The sequence below is a fragment of the Salvia miltiorrhiza genome, chromosome 6, assembly GCF_028751815.1.
Source record: "Salvia miltiorrhiza cultivar Shanhuang (shh) chromosome 6, IMPLAD_Smil_shh, whole genome shotgun sequence".
NCBI lineage: Eukaryota > Viridiplantae > Streptophyta > Magnoliopsida > Lamiales > Lamiaceae > Salvia > Salvia miltiorrhiza.
In genome coordinates, this window is record NC_080392.1 from 15,946,244 (window position 1) to 15,969,625 (window position 23,382).

At 36.5% G+C, this 23,382-nt stretch overlaps 1 protein-coding gene across 1 annotated transcript; it reads left to right on the forward strand.

Moving 5' to 3' along the window:
- Positions 1-10,525: 10,525 nt before the first annotated feature.
- Positions 10,526-11,497, forward strand: LOC130990569 (uncharacterized). The gene has a single exon (XM_057914790.1). The coding sequence runs from the start codon at positions 10,526-10,528 to the stop codon at positions 11,495-11,497; it is 972 nt and encodes a 323-aa protein (XP_057770773.1).
- Positions 11,498-23,382: the final 11,885 nt, after the last annotated feature.

A 23,382-nucleotide genomic window follows, 5' to 3' on the forward strand; every position in this document is an offset into this window, starting at 1 on the left:
TATGCTTGGCTAAAATCTCTTATCTTAGGGATTAGATTAGATGGATTTGTAATGGATTGATTTCTTTGTTCTATATATATCTTGATTGTGCTTATTGTTATCTTTTCAAGTCCTAGATTTATCTCTTGTATGATTGGTTGACCACCTTTTGCGCATTTCTAATTTGTGATTTGAATTGGGAGAGGATAATTACAATAGATTAGGAGTTTGATACATATCATCTCAATAAACCGGGAGGTTGAGAGTTGGGTGAGGGCTTATTGATCTTTTGTGCTATTGGGAGTTATAGGTTAGAAATTGACCGGGGACGGCAATTATGACTCGTAATCTACTGTTTTAGTCGTCCGGGAGGGGGCTAAAACTAGTGGGGAGATCGCCCTAGATAAATGGGCCATATCAAGATTTATATTGATTTAGATTGAAGTTCATTACGATCCATCGAAATCTAGTCCCTAGGATAACTTTCATTCAAGTCATTCCCCAATTTATTCACTAAGTTTATGTTATTGTTATTTACTTTACTTGCTTTATTTAGCTTTGTTTTAGTTATCAACACCTCTTGAACTTTGGTTGTCTAAATAGATTGAAAACAACTTATTAATAATATTTAGAAGTTTAAATTCACCAATCCTTGTGGAATACGACCTTGCTTCCCTTATATTGCAACTACACCGTATACTTGCGGCGTGGTGAAAATAATTAGCGAACAACGAACATTAGTATGTTCATTTATTTTTATACGAACATATCGACGAACATAAGTATGTTCATTTATTTTTATACGAACATATCAACGAACATTAGTATGTTCATTTGTTTTTTATACGAACATACCGCAGCCTTTTATGTGAATGCATTATTCATGTAACAAACTTATCTCCAAATGAATATTCTATAAATAAAAGATTTGATTAGATATATTTAGTGCATTAAACGGATATGCACAATAGAAAATTACATACTTAAACTTTATTAAATCAAATAACCGAAAATTAATAATCTTAATCAGTTGAATTATCACCGTTAGATTAAGCAAAATCGACGCACATGATTTGGCCTTTATTATTTATCTAAGGGAGTGGTCTCCATTGAACTCTCCCATATATATATATATATATATATATATATATATATATATATAGGAATGGGATCATATAGATCCCAATGCTTATAATAGATCCCTAGATCCAAATCTTGACCACACATTTATGACATGTGGCGCACCAAGATGGTGACACGTGGCAAGGAGCTTCCAAGCATTCCAAGGCAAAATCTGGAGGGGTAAAATTGGAATGTAATTTTCGGATTTAATAATTAAAAGAAAATATATATTTTTTTAGATTTTCTCAAAATAGATATATTTTAGATGCATATAGTTTCACACAAAGATGCATAAAGTTTTCACATGAAATGCATAACTTTGAACAGAAAAATGCATTTAATTTTTCCAGTTTTGGTATTTTCACCACCCCACCCCATACCACCCCCCAATCCAGCCCACACCACCCCCCAACCCTCCCCGATACCACCCCCCAAAAATAGGCATGTTTCACATGCAGATAAAATCAAACAAAAATGCATAAAGTTTTCACATAAAAATGCATTAAATTATACAAAAAATGCATTTCATTTTAATAAATCTGGTAGTTTCGCCACCCCACCCCTGCCCCACCCCCCCACCCACCCCACCCCCACTCCCCCCCCCAATTTTTTTTTTTCAAAAACTGATTTTCTGATTGCTGGCCCACCCCCCCCACCCCCCCAATTTTTATTTTATTTTTTTAAAAATTGAATTTCAAAAAAAAAAAAAATTGGGGGTGGGGGGTGGGTGGGTGGGGGGGTCAGTGGTCAGAAAATCAGTTTTTGAGAAAAAAAAATTGTGGGGGTGGGTGGGGGGTGGGGGTAGGGGTGGGTCAGTGGTCAGAAAATCAATTTAAAAAAAAAATTGGGGGGTGGGTGGGGGGGTGGGTGGGGGTGGGGTTCTGGGGTGGGGTGGGGTTCAGGGGTATGGGGGGTGGGGTTGGGGTGGGGTGAAATCTTATGCATTTTTATATGAAACTTTATGCATTTTTATATGAAAGTTAATGCATTCTCGTATGAAACTTTATGCATCTAAAATATACCTATTTTGAGAAAATCTAATTTTTTTTTTAATTTCGAAAATTACATTCCAATTTTACCCCTCTCCAGATTTTGCCTTGAAATGCCTTGCCACGTGTACTCACCATCTTGATGCGCCACATATCATAAATGTGTGGTCTAGGTTTGGATCTACGGATCTATTATAAGCATAGGGATCCACCGGAACCCAACCATATATATATATATATATATATATATATATATATATATATATATATATATATATATATATATATATATTTTGAGTATCATGGAATGGCAATTTACTTACAATAATAAAAATTTGAAAAGTAAGGTATGTAATTTCCTGGGAAATATGAGTTTGCTAAGGCATATTTGAGTCTCCTAAGAAAATTATACTCATCCATCACATAAAAGTATATTCACTTTCTTTTTTCGTCTGGATTCCATCACTAATCTCTTACTCCCTCTGTCCAAACTAACTTGATCAATATTTCTTTTCGGGCCGTCCTAACTAAGTTGATCAATTTCTTTATATATAATAAATATAAGTAAGGAAACATTTAATTACTTATTCACTTTATTACCAAACACACTTAGCCCACATTTGATTGAGTGTTTTTAGAGGTTGGAAATAGATTCAATTAATTGAATTCATTACTTGTTGTTTGATTTGAGTAATGAGTTAATCATTACCCTTATTGAGGGTAACTCAATCACCTAATTTGTTACCTCTCAAAATAGAAGAGAAACAAAAGAAAGAGAATCCTTTACTAATGATTCATTTCCATTGTTTAACCAAACACTCAATAAAAACAATGGTTATTGTTATCATTTCACTCCTTTATTTGATTCCATTTCCTTTTTATTTCTCTATTTGAAAGCTAGCGAGCACTTAAAATACTAGTTTTTTAAATCACATGTCTAAAAGAAGTTGATCAATTTAACTTATAAGATTGGAGAAGTATTTTTTATCACCACTTTCAGTACTTTTCTACAACTTTATGATTCATCATTATTTCTCCACTCTATTCACCAAAGTGGACCATTTTCTCCATTTACACAATACATTTAATTAACATGTGAACTAGGCATATTCTTTTCGAATGGATGAAATATATGTCTAGATGAACAGTATTAAACTTAAAAGCTTTGAGTTTCAAAATAAGAAGGCCATTATAGTAACGATACGATAAATTAAATGACTATGCAAGATTGAAAAATGAATTTGAGGAGTAATACTATCTTCACCTGCACTTTTTTTAATCTTCACCTGCATTTTTCATTGTAAGTTTTAAAATTATAATTTCATGCTATGTATGAAGGATATATTAAGTTTCGAATGACGTGAAGACACGCGATTACAATTTGAAATTGCATATTATTATAAAGATCACGGTAATATATAAATAAATAAAATTTAAGAAATTATGTATAACAAGCTCGATTCGAATTTTGTTACCGCAATCATTTATCGAGTTTTGTTCATTAAAGAAAAAGAAAAAAAAAATACTATCGAGTTTTATTCCTCAGAAGAAAAAAGGAAAAAATTATCGAGTGGTGAAAATAAAAAGAAAGCAGGCCTAAAAAGGCTAGTCTAGTCTAGTGAGTAAAAATCAATTTTGCTTTGTTGACCTCAATCGCAGCACCGCAACTGACCAATAAGATTTCAGCAAAATCAATAGCCAATTAGAATCAAGATTCATAACTAACTGCTTTATGTTCATTTATCTTGACTAACTAACTATTATCATGCATAATCTTTATAATTTTTTAATATTAAAAATTGTGCGATGATATTTCTGATTTTTGGAGACCAAATGGAAGGCGAGTGGAGAGAGGTGAGGAAGAGAGGGGTAGCGCCGACCTTTTCCGAGTGCAATCCGGTGAGGCAGATATTTTATCCCACCGGTGGGTTTAACCCTAAGACCCTTCATGTGAGAGCTGATAGAAGGACCCGCACAGCAGGAAGCTGGAACCTTGCCTCTCTTCAGAGGAAGAGGAACGTTTCGAGGGGTGTCGGGAACGATCTGACTACTTTCTTCTTCAACAATATTCCAGAGGATTGCAGCGTGGAGTTTCTAAAGAGAAAGTTTGGCACAGTTAGGAAAGCTATTGATGTGTTCTGCCCTTCGAAACGTGACCTCAAAGGAAAACCTTTCGGTTTCGTTAGGTTTGAAGGAGTCGTGAACCAAGAGGAGCTTCTGACAGAACTCAATAACCTTTGGATTGGCAGCTACAAAATCAGGGTGTTTAAGCCTAAGTTCAACAGAGGAAGAGCTGGCAACGGCAGCACTGACACAGAGAAGAAACAAGACGTTCCTTCGACCTCCTTCAAGATTAAAAGTTGCTCGGTTGGAACAAGGAGGGAAGGGGTCTCGTTTAGAGAGGCCTTGACGGGGGAAAAGACAGATAGGGTGGGTAACAGGGGTAAACCGATGTTTGATGAGGAACTTCATTTCCAACCTTTGGAGTCGGAAAAGGAATGGCTCCGAGGAGCCCACACGGGATTCATTAAAAATGATCATGCTTGGGAGGAGATTAAGGAAGAGATAAATTGCGAATGTTCAGGTAGATTATCGGTTACTTCTCTCGGAGGGAACTTGGTCCTGATTCGGAGCCTTTGCGACAAAACAACGGAGGAAGTGTTGAAAGAACTCGACGAGTGGAGCAAGTTTTGGTTTCAATGGTGCAGGCCTTGGAGGAATATTGACGTTACTCATCAACGCATTGTTTGGACAAGATGGTGTGGAATCCCACTTCATGCATGGAACCCTAGATTTTTCGACGTTGCATGCTCAAAGTTCGGATTGGTGCTCAAGCCGGAAGAGGGCACTAGATTCAGAGATAAACTCGATGAAGCTAGAGTTCAAATCTCCACGGGCCTACAGTCGATCGATAGAATTATTAATTGTAGAATCGAAGGAGTTGCTTTTCAAGATTCGGGTGGAAGAAGTCCGCACCATTAACGAACTTCCTTGCGAGGAAGACAGGAGGAAGATGGCGTCCGAGTCTGAATCCGAATGGTCGTGGGAGGAGATCTCGACTGCTCCGGCGGAGGCCATCATCGACAATCACACTTTTTCCGACGTTCAGGCGGAAGGCGGAGCGGTGGATCATGATGGCGTCTCCTCGTTTCCTGCTTTGGCAAATAATGTGTGCGTTGGACGCGTGGAAAGCTGTGAGATCTTGGCGGCTGGGCGTGAACCCAGATCTTCAATTCCCGAAGCAGATTCAAATCACGCCTTGCTGGTGTTTAATCAGAATGGGCCGAATTTTGCCGGGCCCTGCGGCCCAAGTGACGTTTCTATTATTCCAAACCAATCCTTAGGGACTGCGGCCCATTTCGATATTTCTTCTTTGGACCCTGATCGTGGTCCTTTGGAGGCTGACCCAGATAATCCTACGCAACCTGTTTTCCCCCTTTCTCGCCAGGATTTTTCCGCAAATCAAAATCAGGTTGGCGGCGAATTGATTTCGAGGGATCTTTTGGTTTCGACTATGAAGGTGCCAGCGGATCCAGTCACTCCGGCTGCTGCGCAAGACACCGATAACTCTGAAAGGCGTTCAGGTGACCTGGAAGGGGCGATAGAGGAAGTTGTGGACACGCAGAGTCAAACGGGAGAGGATCCTCAGTTTTTCCGAACTGCCCACTCTAACAGTGAGGAAGGGGAATGGCGGGATAAAGCTGACAAGAATCGGGCCAAGAAACATAAAAAGCTTCGAAAACACATCTTGAAGGCGGGTGAAAAGAAAAAGTGGAAGAATTTCATAGCTCAGATGGAATCTGAGTCGATTTCCCACAAAGAAACTGGAGGCATTGAGGCGTCTGATTTCGGAATTCAGATGAGACAAGGCCAAGAGCAGCACGCGGACGAGGGCAGGGACATCTGGGATTTCGGTAAAAAACTTGGCTTGTCAACCAATCTTACGGATGATGTTATGGAGGAACAATTTAGGTCACAAAACCAACCAAAGGGCGTGCTGGGAGAGGTCAGAGTTGTTTAATTATGAATTTCTTATCTTACAATATTAGAGGCTTGGGAAGTTCTGCGAAGAAACGAGATGTTCGGGATGTTATTCGACAGCAGCGTATCGACCTTTGCTTCATCCAGGAAACAAAAATGGAATCTATGGAGGACGGATTGTGCCTTGGCTGGTGGGATATGAACAATTTTAGTTTGGCTAGAAGGGACGCGGAAGGTAGGTCTGGGGGAATTTTATGTGCCTGGAACAAGGACCTCTTTACAGCTACAAGTTCGTGGGATATGCAGGGAGCGGTGATCATAAATGGGGTCGGAAAAAATGGTAATTTAAGTTACTGTCTTGTTAATGTGTATGCTTCTAATGTGGCCCGAGAAAGGGCTGATCTGTGGGATAAGCTTCAGATCTTAGTTGAGCATAACAGAGATAGATGTTTATGTATTATGGGAGACTTTAATGCAATCCGAGAGTGAGAGGGCTGGAAAGAGCGACAACTTTGATACCGCAGATATGAGGAGGTTTGACGCCTTCATCAGAGATTAGACATGGCCACGGTCCGGTTCCCGGTTCGAACCGAACCGGAACCGGCGGTTCCACGGTTCCGAACACGGGAACCGGAACCAAACCGATTTATAACTTCCACGGTTCCGGTTCCGAACCGTGAACCGGCGGTTCCGGTTCCGGTTCCGAACCGCCGGTTCCGGTTCCGAACCGTGATTTTTTTTTTCTTTTATTTATAAATTGTATTCAAATATAATATGGTTTAATTAAATGAAATATGCTTTAATTAAATAAAATATGCTTTAATAAAATAAAAGTTGCAATTCTTACAAATATAATTTAACTTATAAATTGCAATTCTTACAAATATTCTTACAAATATAAAATAATTAACTTATATATTCTTACAAAGAATATATTCTTATATATTCTTAACTTATATAATTAACTTATATTCTTATATAATTAACTTATATATTCTTATTAGTGGTTTAAACTTTAAATAGTAAACAAAATAGGCATTAAGATAAAAATATATATATCTATATTAAGAAATAATCATTCTTATAGTTTTACCATTATTTTTGGAGTACACTATTAAAATTATCAATTTAAAATAGTAAAAATAAATTAGACATTATTAACATAAAAAAAGATACTCCATGTACCCTAATTCAATAGGTGACTTCCTAAAATAAAAAGTCAATACATAATAAATATCCTATACATAACTTATTATTTACATCAAATGTCATTTTACCTCACAAATAATTATCTCTTCTTTATTTATCTCGCCTACTTTTTAGACAAATATATCCTCAAAAAAATTACCTTATTTCTCTTATTTTATTATAAATTATTCATTTCTTAATATTTGTGTCCAAGCCTTGTGGCTTATTAAATTGGAACGAGGAAATTATAAATTAATTTTTACCTCTTAAATTTTATTATAAATTATTCATTTCTTAATATTTGTGTCCAAACCTTGTGGCTTATTAAATTGGAACGAGGTAAATATAAATTAATTTTTACCTCTTAATTTACAATAAAAAGGAGGTTAAGTTGCGAATCGTTCTGATAAATATGTTTATTTTAACACCAAGAATAAATTTGACTCTGAATTACTTTATTTTTAAGGGAAACTCACAAATAATCATATTTTTTTGTGTGAAGTATCCCAATTTAATTAATGATTAATTTAGCACAAATAATTGGTTTGGTCATGTATTTAGTCTTAAATTTTCCAATTTAAGACAAAACAATAATTTAAGCCAAAAAATTATAGTATATATTTTTTTTCTTTTTGATGATATTTTATCTTACAATATCTTCAGATATTAATGAATCATAATAATTCGCAATCACCAAGCTCTTTAATAGTAAATTATTTTTCGTACAATTGACATGCACTAAGTTTTTTAATTGTAAACAAGCTTTATTTTATCTATAATTTATGATCAATTTTTTTTTGGTACGGTTCACGGTTCAAGTACGGCGGTTCGCGGTTCCACGGTTCCACGGTTCCGGTTCCGGTTCCGGTTTGGAACCGGGAACCGGCGGTTCCAAAAAATAGAACCGTAACCGAACCGTATTGAACCGGTTTCGGTTCCCGGTTCGGAACCGTCTCTAACGGTTCCGGTTCCGGAACCGTGCGGTTCGGTCCGGTTCCCGGTATCGGTTCACGGTTCCGATTCGGATGGCCACCTCTATCAGAGATAGCGAGTTGACAGAGGTTCGTACACAGGGGAGGAAATTCACGTGGTATCAAGCGAATGGTGGATGCAAGAGCAAATTGGATACATTTCTGGTGAATAACTATTGGCTTGATTCTTGGCCGTCAACTGCCGGGAGGGTCCTTCAGAGATCCGTGTCGGACCACTGCCCGATTTTACTCTCGACCAAGACAGTGGATTGGGGGCCAAAACCGTTACGGTTCATAAATGCTTGGACTACACACCCGGAGTTCAGTCAACTTATTCAAAAGGTGTGGGACGAAACCAAGGTTGAGGGGTGGGGTTTCTTCATCTTCAAGGAAAAGTTGAAGGCGTTGAAGGAGGCTCTGAAAGAGTGGAATAAATCCAGTTTCGGGTTCATCGATAATGAGATCAAGATGGGCAAGGAGGAATTACAACAATGGGATGCGATTGATGATGTTTTCGGCCTTGATGAGCAGGAGGTTGCTAAGAGGAACGAGGTGAGAGCCAAGATCATTCTTCATACAAGGAACAAGAATGGACTACTTGGGCAAAAAGCTAAGAGCCGATGGTTGAAAGAAGGTGATATCAATTCCCACTTTTTTCACAAGGTGATTGCTGGGCAGAGGAGGAAAAACGAGATTACTGGTTTGTGGTTTGGAGATCAATGGGTTGATGAACCAGGTGATCTTAAGGCTAAGATTTCAGAATTCTTTGGGAACTTCTTCCGAATGAATGATAGAATCCTACCGATTATTCCCCCTGATTTCGCGGCTCGAAGACTCTCTCCTGAAGACAAGACGTGGCTTGTTAGACCGTTCACAGAAGACGAATTAAAAGAAGCGGTGTGGAGCTGCGAAGCCAACAAAAGCCCGGGGCCGGACGGCTTCAACTTCAAATTTTGGAAATCGGCCTGGGAGACTATTAAAAAAGATTTCATCCTCCTTATGAAGGAATTCCATAAGAATGGTAAGATACCTAGAGGAGGTAATTCTTCGTACATAGTTCTCATCCCAAAAAAAGAGGATTGTGGCTCCTTCGAGGACTTTCGGCCAATCTCTTTAATTGGGAGTATCTATAAAGTCATCGCAAAGGTTCTTGCAGGCAGAATCAGAATGGTCATGAGCTCCATTATTTCTGAAAATCAAACTGCTTTCATAAGTGGAAGATTCATTCTTGATGGTGTGATTGTCCTGAATGAAGTTATCAATGAAGCAAGAAAACGTGGCAATGGGAGAATGCTCTTCAAGATTGAATTCGCTAAAGCCTACGACTCGGTGGAATGGGACTTTCTTGACGTCATGCTTGAGAGATTAAACTTTGATGCAATTTGGAGGAAGTGGATGAAGGGTTGCTTATCTTCAGCTTCAGCGAACGTCCTGTTAAATGGCTCACCGTCAGGGGATTTTTACTTGGAGAGGGGCCTTCGTCAGGGAGACCCCCTATCTTCTTTCCTCTTCCTCATTGTTGCCGAAGGGCTCCAATCCTTCATCGATCGTGCGGTGACTCTGGAACTGCTTCAGCCGGCTGAGGTTGGTAGAGACAAGGTGAAGCTCTCCCACTTGCAATATGCCGACGACACGATCTTCATCTTGGAGAATTGCGAGAGGAATGCCGAGGCGGTTAAATTCATTTTGAAAATCTTCGAACTCCTCTCTGGTCTGAAAGTGAACTTTGGAAAAAGTTGTCTGGTGGGAATTGGTGTGGATGATGCTATAACAGAAAGAATGGCGTCAAAGCTCCAGTGCAACATCGGTAAAGCACCCTTTAAATTCTTGGGGGTCAAGGTTGGAGGAAAGAGTAAAAGCATTGCGAACTGGAATTATCTGGTGGAAAAAGTGAGGAAGAGAATTGAAAGGTGGAAGAATGTTAAGTTCTCCTTGGCCGGCAGAATCACACTGGTGAAAGCGGTACTGCAAGCGATACCCATCTATCAGCTCTCCTTCTCGTTTATTCCAAAAGCTACTGTGAGATCTTTGAACTCCATTTTTTGTAAATTTCTGTGGGGTGGGAACGGATTCAATGGGGGCATTCCTTGGGTTAAATGGAGTGATCTGTGTCTTAGCCAAAAAGAGGGGGGGCTGGGTTTTCGAAATCTTGAGTGGGTTAATTCAGCACTGGTAATGAAATGGATTTGGAGGTAGTGGGATGGGAATGAGCTACTATGGACTAGGGTGGTGAACTCCCTTTATGGCGAATTAGAGTGGGGGGAGGGAGGCTTGGTTCTTAGGGGAAATAGAGGGATGGAAAATGGTTGGTGGTCCAAGATCGTTGCAGCGGCTGGGAGGGGAAACGAGGGTTGGTTTTTGGAGAACATCAAACGGAGATTAGGAGATGGGCGAGGTACTAAGTTCTGGGAGGATAGTTGGGTGGGCAGGGAATCCCTTAATATCTCTTTCCATAGGCTTTATCGACTTTGTGAAAATAGGAAGGTTAGCGTTGGTGAGTCGGGAAGGTGGGTTGAAGGGGTGTGGGTTTGGGATTTGAAGTGGCGGAGAGAGCTACGGGATTGTGAGAGGGAGACGGTGAAATCACTTATGGATGCTATTTCTTCTTTTGTCCCAACTGCAGGTACAAAAGACAGATGGACTTGGAGAGCAGCCACGGATGGCAGGTACTCCACTAAATCAACCTACGACACGATTAAATCAAAGAGGAGTGTGAACCAAAACCAAAGATCAGAGGTGAAAACTTTGGTGTCGGTTTGGAAGACGGCTGCACCGCAAAAAGCTCTCGTCACAGCTTGGAGACTGCTGCGAAACCGCCTTCCAACCGCCGACAACTTAAGGAAGAGGAATATCATGCTGGGAGACGTGAACCAAGATTGCCCATGGTGTCACGCTCACGGTGAGAATTTGAATCACCTGTTTCTTACATGTTCAAAAGCACAGGAACTGTGGGATGAGATTCAGAGTTGGACTGGGATTAGCTCGGCACGGCCCTCATCGGCCGCTGCGCACTGGATAGTGTTCAGCGAGTGCGGCAAAGAGAAGAAAGTCCGGAATTTGCTTAAGACAATCTGGGTGGGCTGCATTTGGCTTATGTGGAGAAAGCGGAACGAGAAGATTTTTGAAGGAAAAGATTGGGAGGTAAAAACTTTGGTTAGGGAGATTAAGATCCGTTCTTGGTGTTGGAATAAAATTTTTGGTATCTTGGACCCCGATATGGATTTATCCAGGTGGTGTTGCGACGATCTTATTTCGCATTTTCTGTAAGACTTTGTTTTGGTACCTCTGGTACCCCCTTTCGTTTTTTAATGAATCTTGCTTGATCAAAAAAAAGATATTTTTGATTTTTGTCTGGGGAAAATCGATGAGCTATAAGATGAGAACTTCCAGTGCAAGGCACCAGTAATCTTAAGTTACTCAGTCGAAGCACCGTCTGCATCCCAATTCCCAAATATATTTATACATTGCATGTAATTTGTGAAAACTTGAGCTTCTTCGTAGATTCAAATATGGGAAATTGCGATTGCGGTCCAACTAGAAAAACTACAGATTAAATGATCATATACTAAAATACAATGTTATTATATAGAGAAATTTATGAAAATAGTCTTTGTGACCAACATACTCTCGTATCGTGTATACATAATAATTTAAATTACAATGTTACACATTTCTTTTTCCATTTACACGATTTACAAGATCGTGTGATAATTGCGAAAAATGTGTAATATTATATTTTACATCACTACATACTTTATTTTGACAATTACACTCTTTTTACACAGTTACACAGTTTTGTAAAAATTGTGTAACCTTTATTTTACACTATTACACACTATTTTCAATTTTTAGTTTTTTGAAAAAAAGAGTGTAACAATTGCAACTTTTTAGTTTTTTTAATATTTTAAAATTTATTAAGGATATATTGGTACATTTACATCAAAAATAATTTTTTTTTTAATAATAATTATTATTTTTATTAAATATGACGAATAGATGACCTATTAACTCTAAAATATACCACCACGTACATCTAAGTATTTCTTAACACTTAATCTCGGGGATTAAATGCATCTAAATTCACGAACTTTAGTCAAAATTCATTTCTAACACGTATTTTCAAAAATCCATTTTTATACATCAACTTTTGGACCCTGATCAATTTTAACAACAAATCCATCTTCGTTGATTTAAAAACACTCGTGGCACTTTGGATAGTCTCACTACCCTCCCCCAAAACACACGAAAAGACTGATTGGTTGGTAGATAAAGGGTAGTGAGCCTACACATTAGTGCCATGTGTGTTTTTAAATTACCGAAGATGAATTTGATGTTAAAATTGAACAGTATCCCAAAATTAATGTATAAAAATGGATTTTTGAAAGTCCGTGTTAAAAATGAATTTTGACTAAAGTTCGTGAATTTATATGCATTTAACCCCTTATCTCAGCTGGGATATATTGATTATGAAGCCATTAAATACTTTAAAAAGTTAAAAGAGATTTACACTTGTCAAATTTATACATCTATACTAATATAAAAAAAGATTTATTAATTTATTTATCATATTAGTACGTCCTCACATGTGATGCACGAATCATGGTATATTTACTTATTTTTAGATTTTTTTTAGAAGACTTAATTTTAGATTTTGAAATTATATAAAAATATTAAATAGCCATTATCCATGAGTTAGATTAACTAGTAGCAAAAAATATATTAATTTAAATATTAGTAATTGAATTAAAATATTGTATGATAATATTAAATTTAATGAGTTTCGTATAATAATAATTAGATACGTATAATAATTAAATTTATAAATTGTAAAGCAAATAATTTAAGTCAATCTCATTTTGAGCAAATAACAAAAACCATCAATATGACAAAATTAATAATTGTTATTTAATAAACTCTCTCTGTCTCAATTCAATAGGCCACATAGATTGAGCATGAATATTAAGAAATGAATATTTTATAACAAAATCCACAAACTTTGGTCGTATTCTAATTTTTTCCCATGACTTTCAAAAGTCATTTAAAATTCATCAATTTTTGATTGAATCTGGTTTTTCCCTTCAATTGAAACTTTGTCAAATTTAAAACTTACCTGGCACCCAGAAATTCTAACATGGCAATGTCGTCCGGCAAGACATGCGGCGTTGTTTAGTCTAAAGTAAAATGTCATCGTTTATGATGTAATTCGTTCGCTAAGTTAGAAATTGAGATTATATTCTACAAATTAGGGCTCATCCTTACAACACTAGGGTTCTTCGTTTTCTTGAGGTAGAAATCCATAAATCAATATAACAATCTACAAATTGAAGGCCTATTTGGTTGCGGTTCTGTAGTAGCCATGGCTACCTCACGCTCAACCTCAAGCTCTCGCTCTCATCCTGAAACGCAGAAACTTTGTGGCCATTGGATCCTTGCTATGATTCGAATTTCATACAAAGAAAATTTCAGAGCATAAATTCCATATATGCTCTCATGCATTTATGGAGTCAAAGGGTTTTTTAAAACAGTAACTTAGGTTTAGGTTGATTTGGAAATTAGGACAATAACTTTCGAACTTGTAAAAATAGGACATTAATTAATAAGTGTTGCACCCGCAGGGCATTTTTCGGTTAATTATTGAATTTTTGGACTTTCCCGCATGGACCAAGCACATGACATCCTATTTGGAGCCGTAAAAATGACGTACTTGCCACATAATTAACCCCTCTGTGCGGGTTATCATGCGCTTGATCTGTGCGGAAAAGTCCGAAAATTCGATAATTGGCCCAGAAATGTCCTGCGGGTGCAACGCTTATTAATTAGTGTCCTATTTTTACAAGTTTGAAAGTTATTGTCCTAATTTCCAAATCAACCTAAGTTATTGTCCTAAAAAACCCTCTGACTCTGCATTTATGTAACTATTTTTTTTTTTAATTTTAGAAACTAGTGGGTGATCACTAATTTATTAGCAACATAAACTACAACTAACACAATATAATTGTAGCAAATAAAAAGTAACCGAGTATCGTATCCTCAGGGGCTGATAAACAAAATAACTTTAAATATTCAACAGAAAAATAATGATTGAATTGAAATTTAGAATAACACAAAGCAAATAATAACAGAGATAAATCAAATAATAAAACAACTGATCCTAGGGAAGTAAAGTCATTAACCATATTCACACAATCAATCTATTAATCCCAATTACCAATTTAATCCAGTTATGATGATAGATCACACATTTAATCAATTACTCTCGCTAGAGCAGCAACGATCGTAGATTAGTACATTTTCTATCTCCGTTAGGTTTCAAGAAAATCTACTAACTCCCAAAAGCACATAAGAATAGCTCTCTATGATCCACCTATCTCCACTAGGTTTCAAGGTTAAAATCATATCATACATTCCTAAATCCGCTAAACAATTATCTTCGCTAGGTCTCAAACCGAATAGCTACACATGCAAACTATTGATCAGATCATTCACAAGAATTTAAGCACAAGAAATTATGAATCATAAACTGGAAGGCAAAAATGTACTAACAAATTAATCACATGAATTCAGTTAATTATTACAAACTTTAGAATCAGATTAAAAACTTAGCCACACATAGCAAAAGAAAACATAAACATAATGAAAAAGACAGCAATTGAAAGAACTGAATTAAATAAAAACTCTGAATAAATTTGGAAGAATAATCTTGAATTTTCAATCCTTGCAGAAATCCAATCCAAGCTCTAAAAACTAGAAAGCAATGAAAATTAAAAGCTAGAGAACTGGAAAATAAAGTTGGAAACCCTAAATAGGTCAAAAGAGGACCTATATATAGGCACAGGGGATAAATACAGTACAGAACTCGAAAATACTGATAAAATCAAAAAATCGCGCAAAATCCCGAAAATTCAGAAATTCTCGTCGGACACTATTCACTGCTGCGCGCGACTATCTCATTTCAGTCATATCTTCCTCGTCCGAACTCGGATTTGTGAACTGTTTGCGCCTAAGAACTCGTATCGAAACGAACTACAACTTTCATTAAGACCATTGGTCCAAATTCAAACTCCATATTTCTGTAAAATTTATCAAAGTACGAGCAAGTATCATATTTCACAAGATAAATTAATTTAAGCAAAAAACAATCATCAAACACTCAATTCCCTATAAAATTCACATCATATGAATATTAAAAACTATGGAAACATGAGTGTTATCAGTGGGACAATTGTGGATTATGGCATTGGATTGATCCCGGAGGTGACCCCATATTATAAGCTATGTTTCCAGCACTTGAAGCTTGAAATGGACAATGCCTTAGAGCATCGCATGTTGGGAACTTAATGAATTATCTTAATCCTAGTTTTGATGATACCAAAATCCTTAGGTTTCACTTGTAATAGACTATAACTGCTTGAACTTAACTGTTAGAGTTCTTTTTCTAGTTTAGTTGTTGTTCTGAAGACTGAAGCCGGAGGACTGAAGACTGAAGTTGCCGACTGATGTAACGATGAAAGGCAGAGTCAAATACTGATATTTGACTGACCAGTCCAAGAATCAGTTACGACTGATTACTTAATGCGAGCCACGTGGATTCAGCGGACTGATACTAAAGTCAAGTATCAGTTAAACCTTCTTCCTCGGACTGAAGCTCCAAATCCTAAAGGAAGCCACGCACTCCAGAAGTACAGCCACATTAAATGCAGAGATTTTGAAGATCGTCCTTTCTCTGCAGAGCCTTCCTTTTTGGTGATTACCTTTTTAGAGACGTCGTATCTCCTGCTCTCAAAGTAGCCGTTCTCACCAAACAAAGGAACCTCGAAGATTGAAGCCTCAGCAAAGTTCAAATCTATCTCCAACAAATGAATTCTTGAAGACCATTTCAGCCAACGGATCTATTCAAGACCTCTCCTATAAATAGAGCTCGAGGATCACTGCAATCTTGACCGATTCAACTACACAAGCTGAAACGCTGCCGAATTCGTTACTCGGTAATTCAAAGCCATTCCAAAGTTTGAATCGAAGAAGAGAATCACAAATCCAAAAATCAGTCACTGCTGATTACATACATTCTCTTAGAACTTAGGCAAATATTGTATATCCAAAGCCTAGGTATAACTGATTACAGAGAACTTGTTCTTTGTAATCTAGTTGGCAAGTTTTTGAACCTGTTTTCACCCGACCGAATCGAGAGTTTGAGCCGAGAGGAGTTCAGACCAGTGTTCTGACTTCAAGAGATCTTAGTCTTTGCGGAAAGGCATAGTTTTGTCTCAGTGAAGCTAAGAGTGAGAAATCCAACCCAGTGTGTTGGTACTGAAGATTGGATTCTTCGGTTGTTTAGGTTTGCTGTGCACCCGTAAGCACAAGCCCAGTGAAGTTGTCAGTCTGATCAACTGACTGTGGATGTAGGAAGTGTTTTCCAAACCACGTAAAAATTCCTTTGTTATTTATCGCTTTCAGTATTTACTTTCCTTATCTGTGCACAAACGTTTTATCAACTGAAACTGATTAATAGCAAAGTGAAACACAAATCTTGACAACTTTCTTAATCACAAAGGCTATTTCGAAAGAAAAGTTTTTCGCTGCCAGTAATATTAATTTAACTGATAAATCTCCAGATAGTCAGTAAGATTCATATTACTTCTTTGTTTTACAAACTCGACTGAAGCCTAACGTGAATCAGCTAAAGTCTTTGACTTAACTGATATCTCTTTACTGAAGAGTGTTCAGTATCAGTCGCCAACCAAAGTTTCACTAATCTCTTTTAACTGAAAAAGGTTGCGTCAGTTTGTTTTCGTTTGAAAAATAGCCTATAGGTGTATTCCCCCCCCCCCCCCCCATACACCTATTTGAGACCCCAAGGGACCTAACATCTCAGAAACAGAGAATTGAAGGAAGAAACAAACCATGAAAGGCCTTGTGGAGAAGATGATGTAGAATTGAAGAGTTTGGTGTGAAAGATCTTCATCATGAACTCAAGAAAATGAAGTATATGTATCGTGCCCTTGATTTTTTTTTTGTATTGATATTTGTTGTGTATATTGCATCTAAGTGAGTGTGTTTATGTGAGTTGTAGGGTGATTGATGTGTATTAATTACTTAACAAATCAACTTGGTGGATCCCTTTCTTCACTTTAAACACATCTCCCAATTTTTCCTTAAAATATTTGCTCTCTCATCCACATCACACTTATCGTGGAAAGAGGGAATACTAATTTAAAAATATTTAAATTTAAAATAATTATAAGTAAACAATCATGTAAACTTTTTGAAAAGTAAAAAAAAAAAACTTAAAATTTTCAACCAAACAAAAACAAAATGAAAAAAGAGTTTGATGTTCAACACTAGAGATAACAAAAATTAATTTTGACATTTTAAACAATCATAACTTATTCATTTCAAATTCATTTTTTATAATTTTTACATTGAATTAAAGATCTTGTAATCTTTAGTTTAGCATCCATATTGAATATTTTTTTCATTAATTGAGGTTAAGTATTTTTGAAAAATATTAAAATAGAAAAAAAGAAAAAAGAAAAATTGATGGGGGAAATTGAGAGGAGAAAGAAAATTTGGAAGTTAAAAGTTCCCCTTTTATACTGTCAATGAGGCCTAGCTCAAGTAGCAAAGCTGAGATACCCAAATATTTTTCTTTATGGGAGGTCTTAGGTTCAATCTCGCCTGCGTAAGGTGTAGTTTTCTTACCTTTGTGTGCGTAGTGGTCCCGCTTGCGAGTAGTTATTTTCTCGCATTTGTGTGGTGTAGAGGTCTGACCTGCGTACTAGTGACTTATTTAATTATATAATAGATATCTCTTGTAATTCTAAAAAAAATGTAGCATATTTATAATACAAACAATACATCCGCTTGACCATTTTGAAAAAGGAAACACAATTTTTGGTCACTGATTTGAAAAACATAAAATCTGACCATTTTTACGTTTTAGGACTGCTTTGCCCTTAATTAGGGCGGATCAGATTCGAATTTGCACGCGGGTTAGGTACACTTGACACTATTAGTGCCATAAGTACCAACAAAAAAAATCAAGTAAATTGGTAAACTTGTGCTGATACACTGTCTTGTCTTATTGTTGGAACCTAATGAAATATCCTATTCCTTGTTTTGATGATACTAAAATCAATAGGTTTCACTTGTAATGGACTAGAACTGTTCGAACTCAAGTGTTAGAGTTCTTTTTCTAGTTTAGTTTATGTTCTGAAGACTGAAGACTGAAGCTGAAAGACTGAAGACTAAAGCCGAAGGACTGAAGACTGAAGATTGAAGCTGACGACTCAAAATACTGATATTTGACTAACCAGTCCAAGAATCAGTAACGATTAATTACTTAATACGAGCCACGTGGATTCAGCGAACTGATACTAAAGTCAAGTATTAGTTAAACATTCTTCCTCGGACTGAAGCTCCAAAGCTTAAAGGAAGCCACGCACTCTAGAAGTACAGCTGCATTAAATGCAGAGATCTCATGATCGTCTTTTCTCTGCAGAGGCCACTCCTTTTGGTGACTACCTTTTCAGAGATGTCCTATCTCCTGCTCTTCAAAGTAGCCGTTCTCACCAAACAAAGGAACCTCAAAGATTGAAGCCTCAGTCCAAGTTCAAATTACTCTCTAACGGAAGAATTCTTGAAGACCATTTCAGCCAACGGATCTATTAAAGACGTCTCCTATAAATAGAGCTCGAGGATCACTTCAATCTTCACCGATTTAACTACATAAGCTGAAACGCTGCCGAATTCGTTACTCGACATTCAAAGCCATTCCAAAGTTTGAATCGAAGAAGAGAATCACAAAGCCAAAAATCAGTCACTGTTGATTACATACATTCTCTTAAAACTTAGGCAAATATTGTATATCCAAAGCCTAGGTATAACTGATTACAGAGAACCTGTTCTTTGTAATCTAGTTAGCAAACTTTCGAACTTCTTTTCAATCAACCGAATTGAGAGTTTGAGTTGTAAGGAGTTCAGACCAGTGCTCTGTCTCCGAAGAGATCTTAGTGTCAGTGTGCACTAAGAGTGAGAAATCCAACCAGGTGTGTTGGTACTGAAGATAGGATCTCCAGTTATCCAGGTTTGTTGTGCACCCGTAAGCACACGCCCAGGTTTTCGGTGCACCCGTAAGCACATGCCCAGTGAAGTTGTTAGTCTGATCAACTGACCGTGGATGTAGGAAGTATTTTCCGAACCATGTAAAAATCTTTGTGTTGTTTACAGCTTTCAGTATTTACCTTCTACTTGTGGTCAAACCTTCTTAAACTGAAAACTGATTAACTGCAAAGAGAAACTTAACTTCTAACAACGTGATTAATCTCACAGACTATTTCGAAACAAAAGTTTTTCGCTGCGTGTGTTATTAGTCTAACTGATTTATCTCCGGATAGTCGGGAAGATTCATAACATCTCTCTATTCAACAAACTTGATTGAAGCTTTACGTGTATCAGTTAAAGTCTCAGACTTAACTGATAACTCCTTACCGAAGAGTATTCAGTATCAGTCATCAACCTAAATTTTACTAAACTCTTTTACTAAAAAGGTTGTGTCAGTTTGTGTTTCAAGTTTCGTTTTTCAAAAATAGTCTATAAGTGTATTCTCCCCCCCCCCTCCCATACACCTATTCGAGACCCTTCGGACCTAACACTTATATAAATTAGTGCAATTATATGGCTATTTTGAACAGTTCCCCAAAGGGTTTAGATTATCCATTTGGGTTTAAATTTCCCATTCAGGGTTTAGATTCCCCATTTAGATTCCTCATTTAGGGTTTAATCTTCGAATGATACTTTTGGTACTAATATTGTCATTTGTGTCAAAAGTACCAATTTACTTATTATTATTATTATTATTATTATTATTATTATTATTATTATTATTATTATTATTATTATTATTATTATTATTATTATTATTATTATTATTATTATTATTATTATTCATGTTGGTACTTTTGCACTAATAATGCCAAGTGTATCTAACTCGCACGTAAACTCGAATCTGATCCGCCCTAATTAAGGGCAAAACAATTTTAAAATGTAAAAAATGGCTAAAATTTGTACTCCTTCCTTCCGCCAATAGTATGCCACAATTGTCATTTTGGGCATCCGCAAAGAGTATGTCACTTTTCTTTTTAGGACATGGTCCCACATCTTTTCCTTGTCATTCATCCTTACAAATACCCCTTATTTACAAAAAACTCACCTCTTATTCAATTTCAACCATTCATTTCAAATAATGGTGAGACCCTTTCTTCACTACATAAAAATTACCAATCATTTTATTAAATCTCGTGCCCAATCAAAATGTCGTACTTTTAATAGGAGAGAGTATTTTTTAAATAGGCGACTAAATATTATATTTTACTGTTCCAAATGACTATTTTAAAATGGGACTCTAAGACTAATAATTACTTTTCAAAACCATAATTTACTTAGTAGTGTCATCCTATTATAACTCTTAGAACTCTTGACCCACGTCCAAATATATAAGCTGGATTTTACAAATTATCTTTAAGCAAGTCTGCAATATATAGACATTTGCGGTTTTAATTAATTAGGTGTGTGTGTATGGTTGGACTAAAATAAGAACACTTTTATAATTGTATAAAATAGGAACAAATCATGTCCATTAGATTTTGGTTGATCTTGTGGCTTGAAATTTACCTAATCAAGACATAATTCGTAACAAAAGAACTTCAGATTTGTGCATAGAATATAATTTGTAACAAAAGTACTTTCAATTCGTAATAAGAAAAACGTATTAATTGCAAGGGAAACAGTTACAAATTTTAGATCTCCATATAATTTGATCTGACCATTAATTCACTATGATCTAATGGACATGATTTGTTCCTATTTTATACACTTAAAAGTATTTTCATGGTAGCCCACCCCATACACACACACACACACACACACACACATATATATATATATATATATACTATAATTTTTTTTTGCTACGTATAGAATTCAAACTCGGGACTATGAATATTCATTCAACAAAGTGATGAATCAACCGTAGATCTTGATGATCTAATAAGAGCGGAAAATGATTCATATTTTATATTTTAAGAAAAGTTTTTATTTTAGTGCATCTCTCTCTCTCTCTCACTCTCTCTCTCTCTCTCTCTCTCTCTCTCTCTCTATATATATATATATATATATATATATATATATATATATATATATATATATGGGAGCACTCCAATGAGACTCCCTATTTTTAGTGAGATCTTAGACACGATCTCATGCGTTTGTTTTATCAATCCTATGTCTGATATTGTACTTAGAGGGCGAATTTTTTTCTCAAGCTTCGAATCCTGGATGGAGCAAAATATTTTAAATTTTGTTATTCATCAGTATATACTACATTGTTCATCAATATATACTGGCTTGTTTATTAGTATATGTTGGGTCCCGGGGTGCTAGAACTGGTGGGGGGGGATACACCAGTAGGCTTTTTGAAAACTTTTTGACTTATGGGGTCACAGGTAAGACTGAAAGCGAAGATCAGTTACTTAAAGAAAACACAGAGTATGGTGAGAATTTTGTTTCGATGTTCTGAGGAAATATCAAGTGAAATTGTCACACACGTGCGAAAGCTAATTGAACGGAAAAAGCCTTTAGTGCATCAAGTTATGAATATTTAAAGTTTCTTTTTTTAAGTTATCAGTTTCAGTATGAAGATTAACAACAGAGAACAGAAAGAAAATACTGAAAGATGTAAATAACACAAGATTTTTACGTGGTTCGGAAACACGTTCCTACATCCACGGTCAGTCGATCAGGCTGACGAGTACTCCCTTGTGCTTACGGGTGCACATCAAACCTTACAACTTAAACAACTGTTTCAGTACCAACACGCTGGGTTGGATTTCTCTTCTTTTTTCTCAATCTCGCAAATACGCTAAGACTTCACTCGTCTTGCTTGCGGGGGCTGAGAACTCTTCGAGTCTAGACAACCGTCTAAATCTCTATCACTCAAACTCTCTTTTTGCTCGGTTGATAAGGGGTTTGATCTTCCAACTAAATTAGAGAGAACAAGCTCTCTGTAATAAGTTCTTAGGCTAAAGGTTTACAATGTATTGCCTAAGAATTCTAAGAGAATGTAGGTAATTAGGAATCTGATTTTGAGCTTTGAATATTCTCTTCTTTGATTCAAACTTTAAGGAGTAGGTTGAGTTGCAAATTCGGCAGAGGTTCAACTTCTGTATTTGAATCGGTGAAGAGTGAATTTGAACGTTGAACCTATTTATAGGCAATGTCCTGAATAGATTCGTTGGAGGAGATGTTCTTCAGAAACTACCGTTGTGAGACATAATTGAATTTGGGCTCAAGTATTCAATCTTCTGTTCTCCATAAAGCTAAAAAGAGGCAACGTCTTCTTTTGCTTGGAGATGGTGTTTCTAGGCCGATGTGACATGAAAAAGGAAGCTTTATGTCAGCAAAGACGATCTTCTATCTTCGGCATTTAATGCTTCTGTCATTTGCATTAAATTCACCTTGTGCGGTGGTTGACTTCTTTGGCTTCTTGAAGAACGGACTGATGCATTCCAAGGTATCAGTCAGAATATTGTTACATAGACTTTAGTGCCATTTCATCAGTCGGCTCTGCTGATCATGTATCTTCAATCTTATGCTTCAGTCAATTGATCTTCAGTCTTCAGATACTGGTCTGCAGTCTTTGCCTCTTCAGTTAATGTGGACTAAAACACTTAAGTCCAGAAAAGAGTATTAGACAAGAGAGACATTCTATCAGTTTTGGTATCATTAAAACAAGGAGGTTGGATATATCTTTTTGTGTCCCAATAATTTCTCTCTTTTTGATGATGCCAAAACCTTACCATTGAGTTCCTACGGCAAGAAGAAAAACAACATGGATTTCGAATTACAAAACGAAGCAGAGAACACCAGTTCCCCCTAAACATATTAACATTTTAACCTGCAATCAGAAAAAGACTTACAGAAGAACAGAAGAGTAAAGCATAAAAAGAGTAAATATCTGAACAGTGCCTGGACAACTAGTGATTGTCTTCAGGATGTAGAGAAGAGGTCATTTCATAAAACAGAGAAACTGATGATTATCAATTTCAGAAAACATTCACAACAAGGAGAGAGAACATAACATAAGACAAGATAAATCT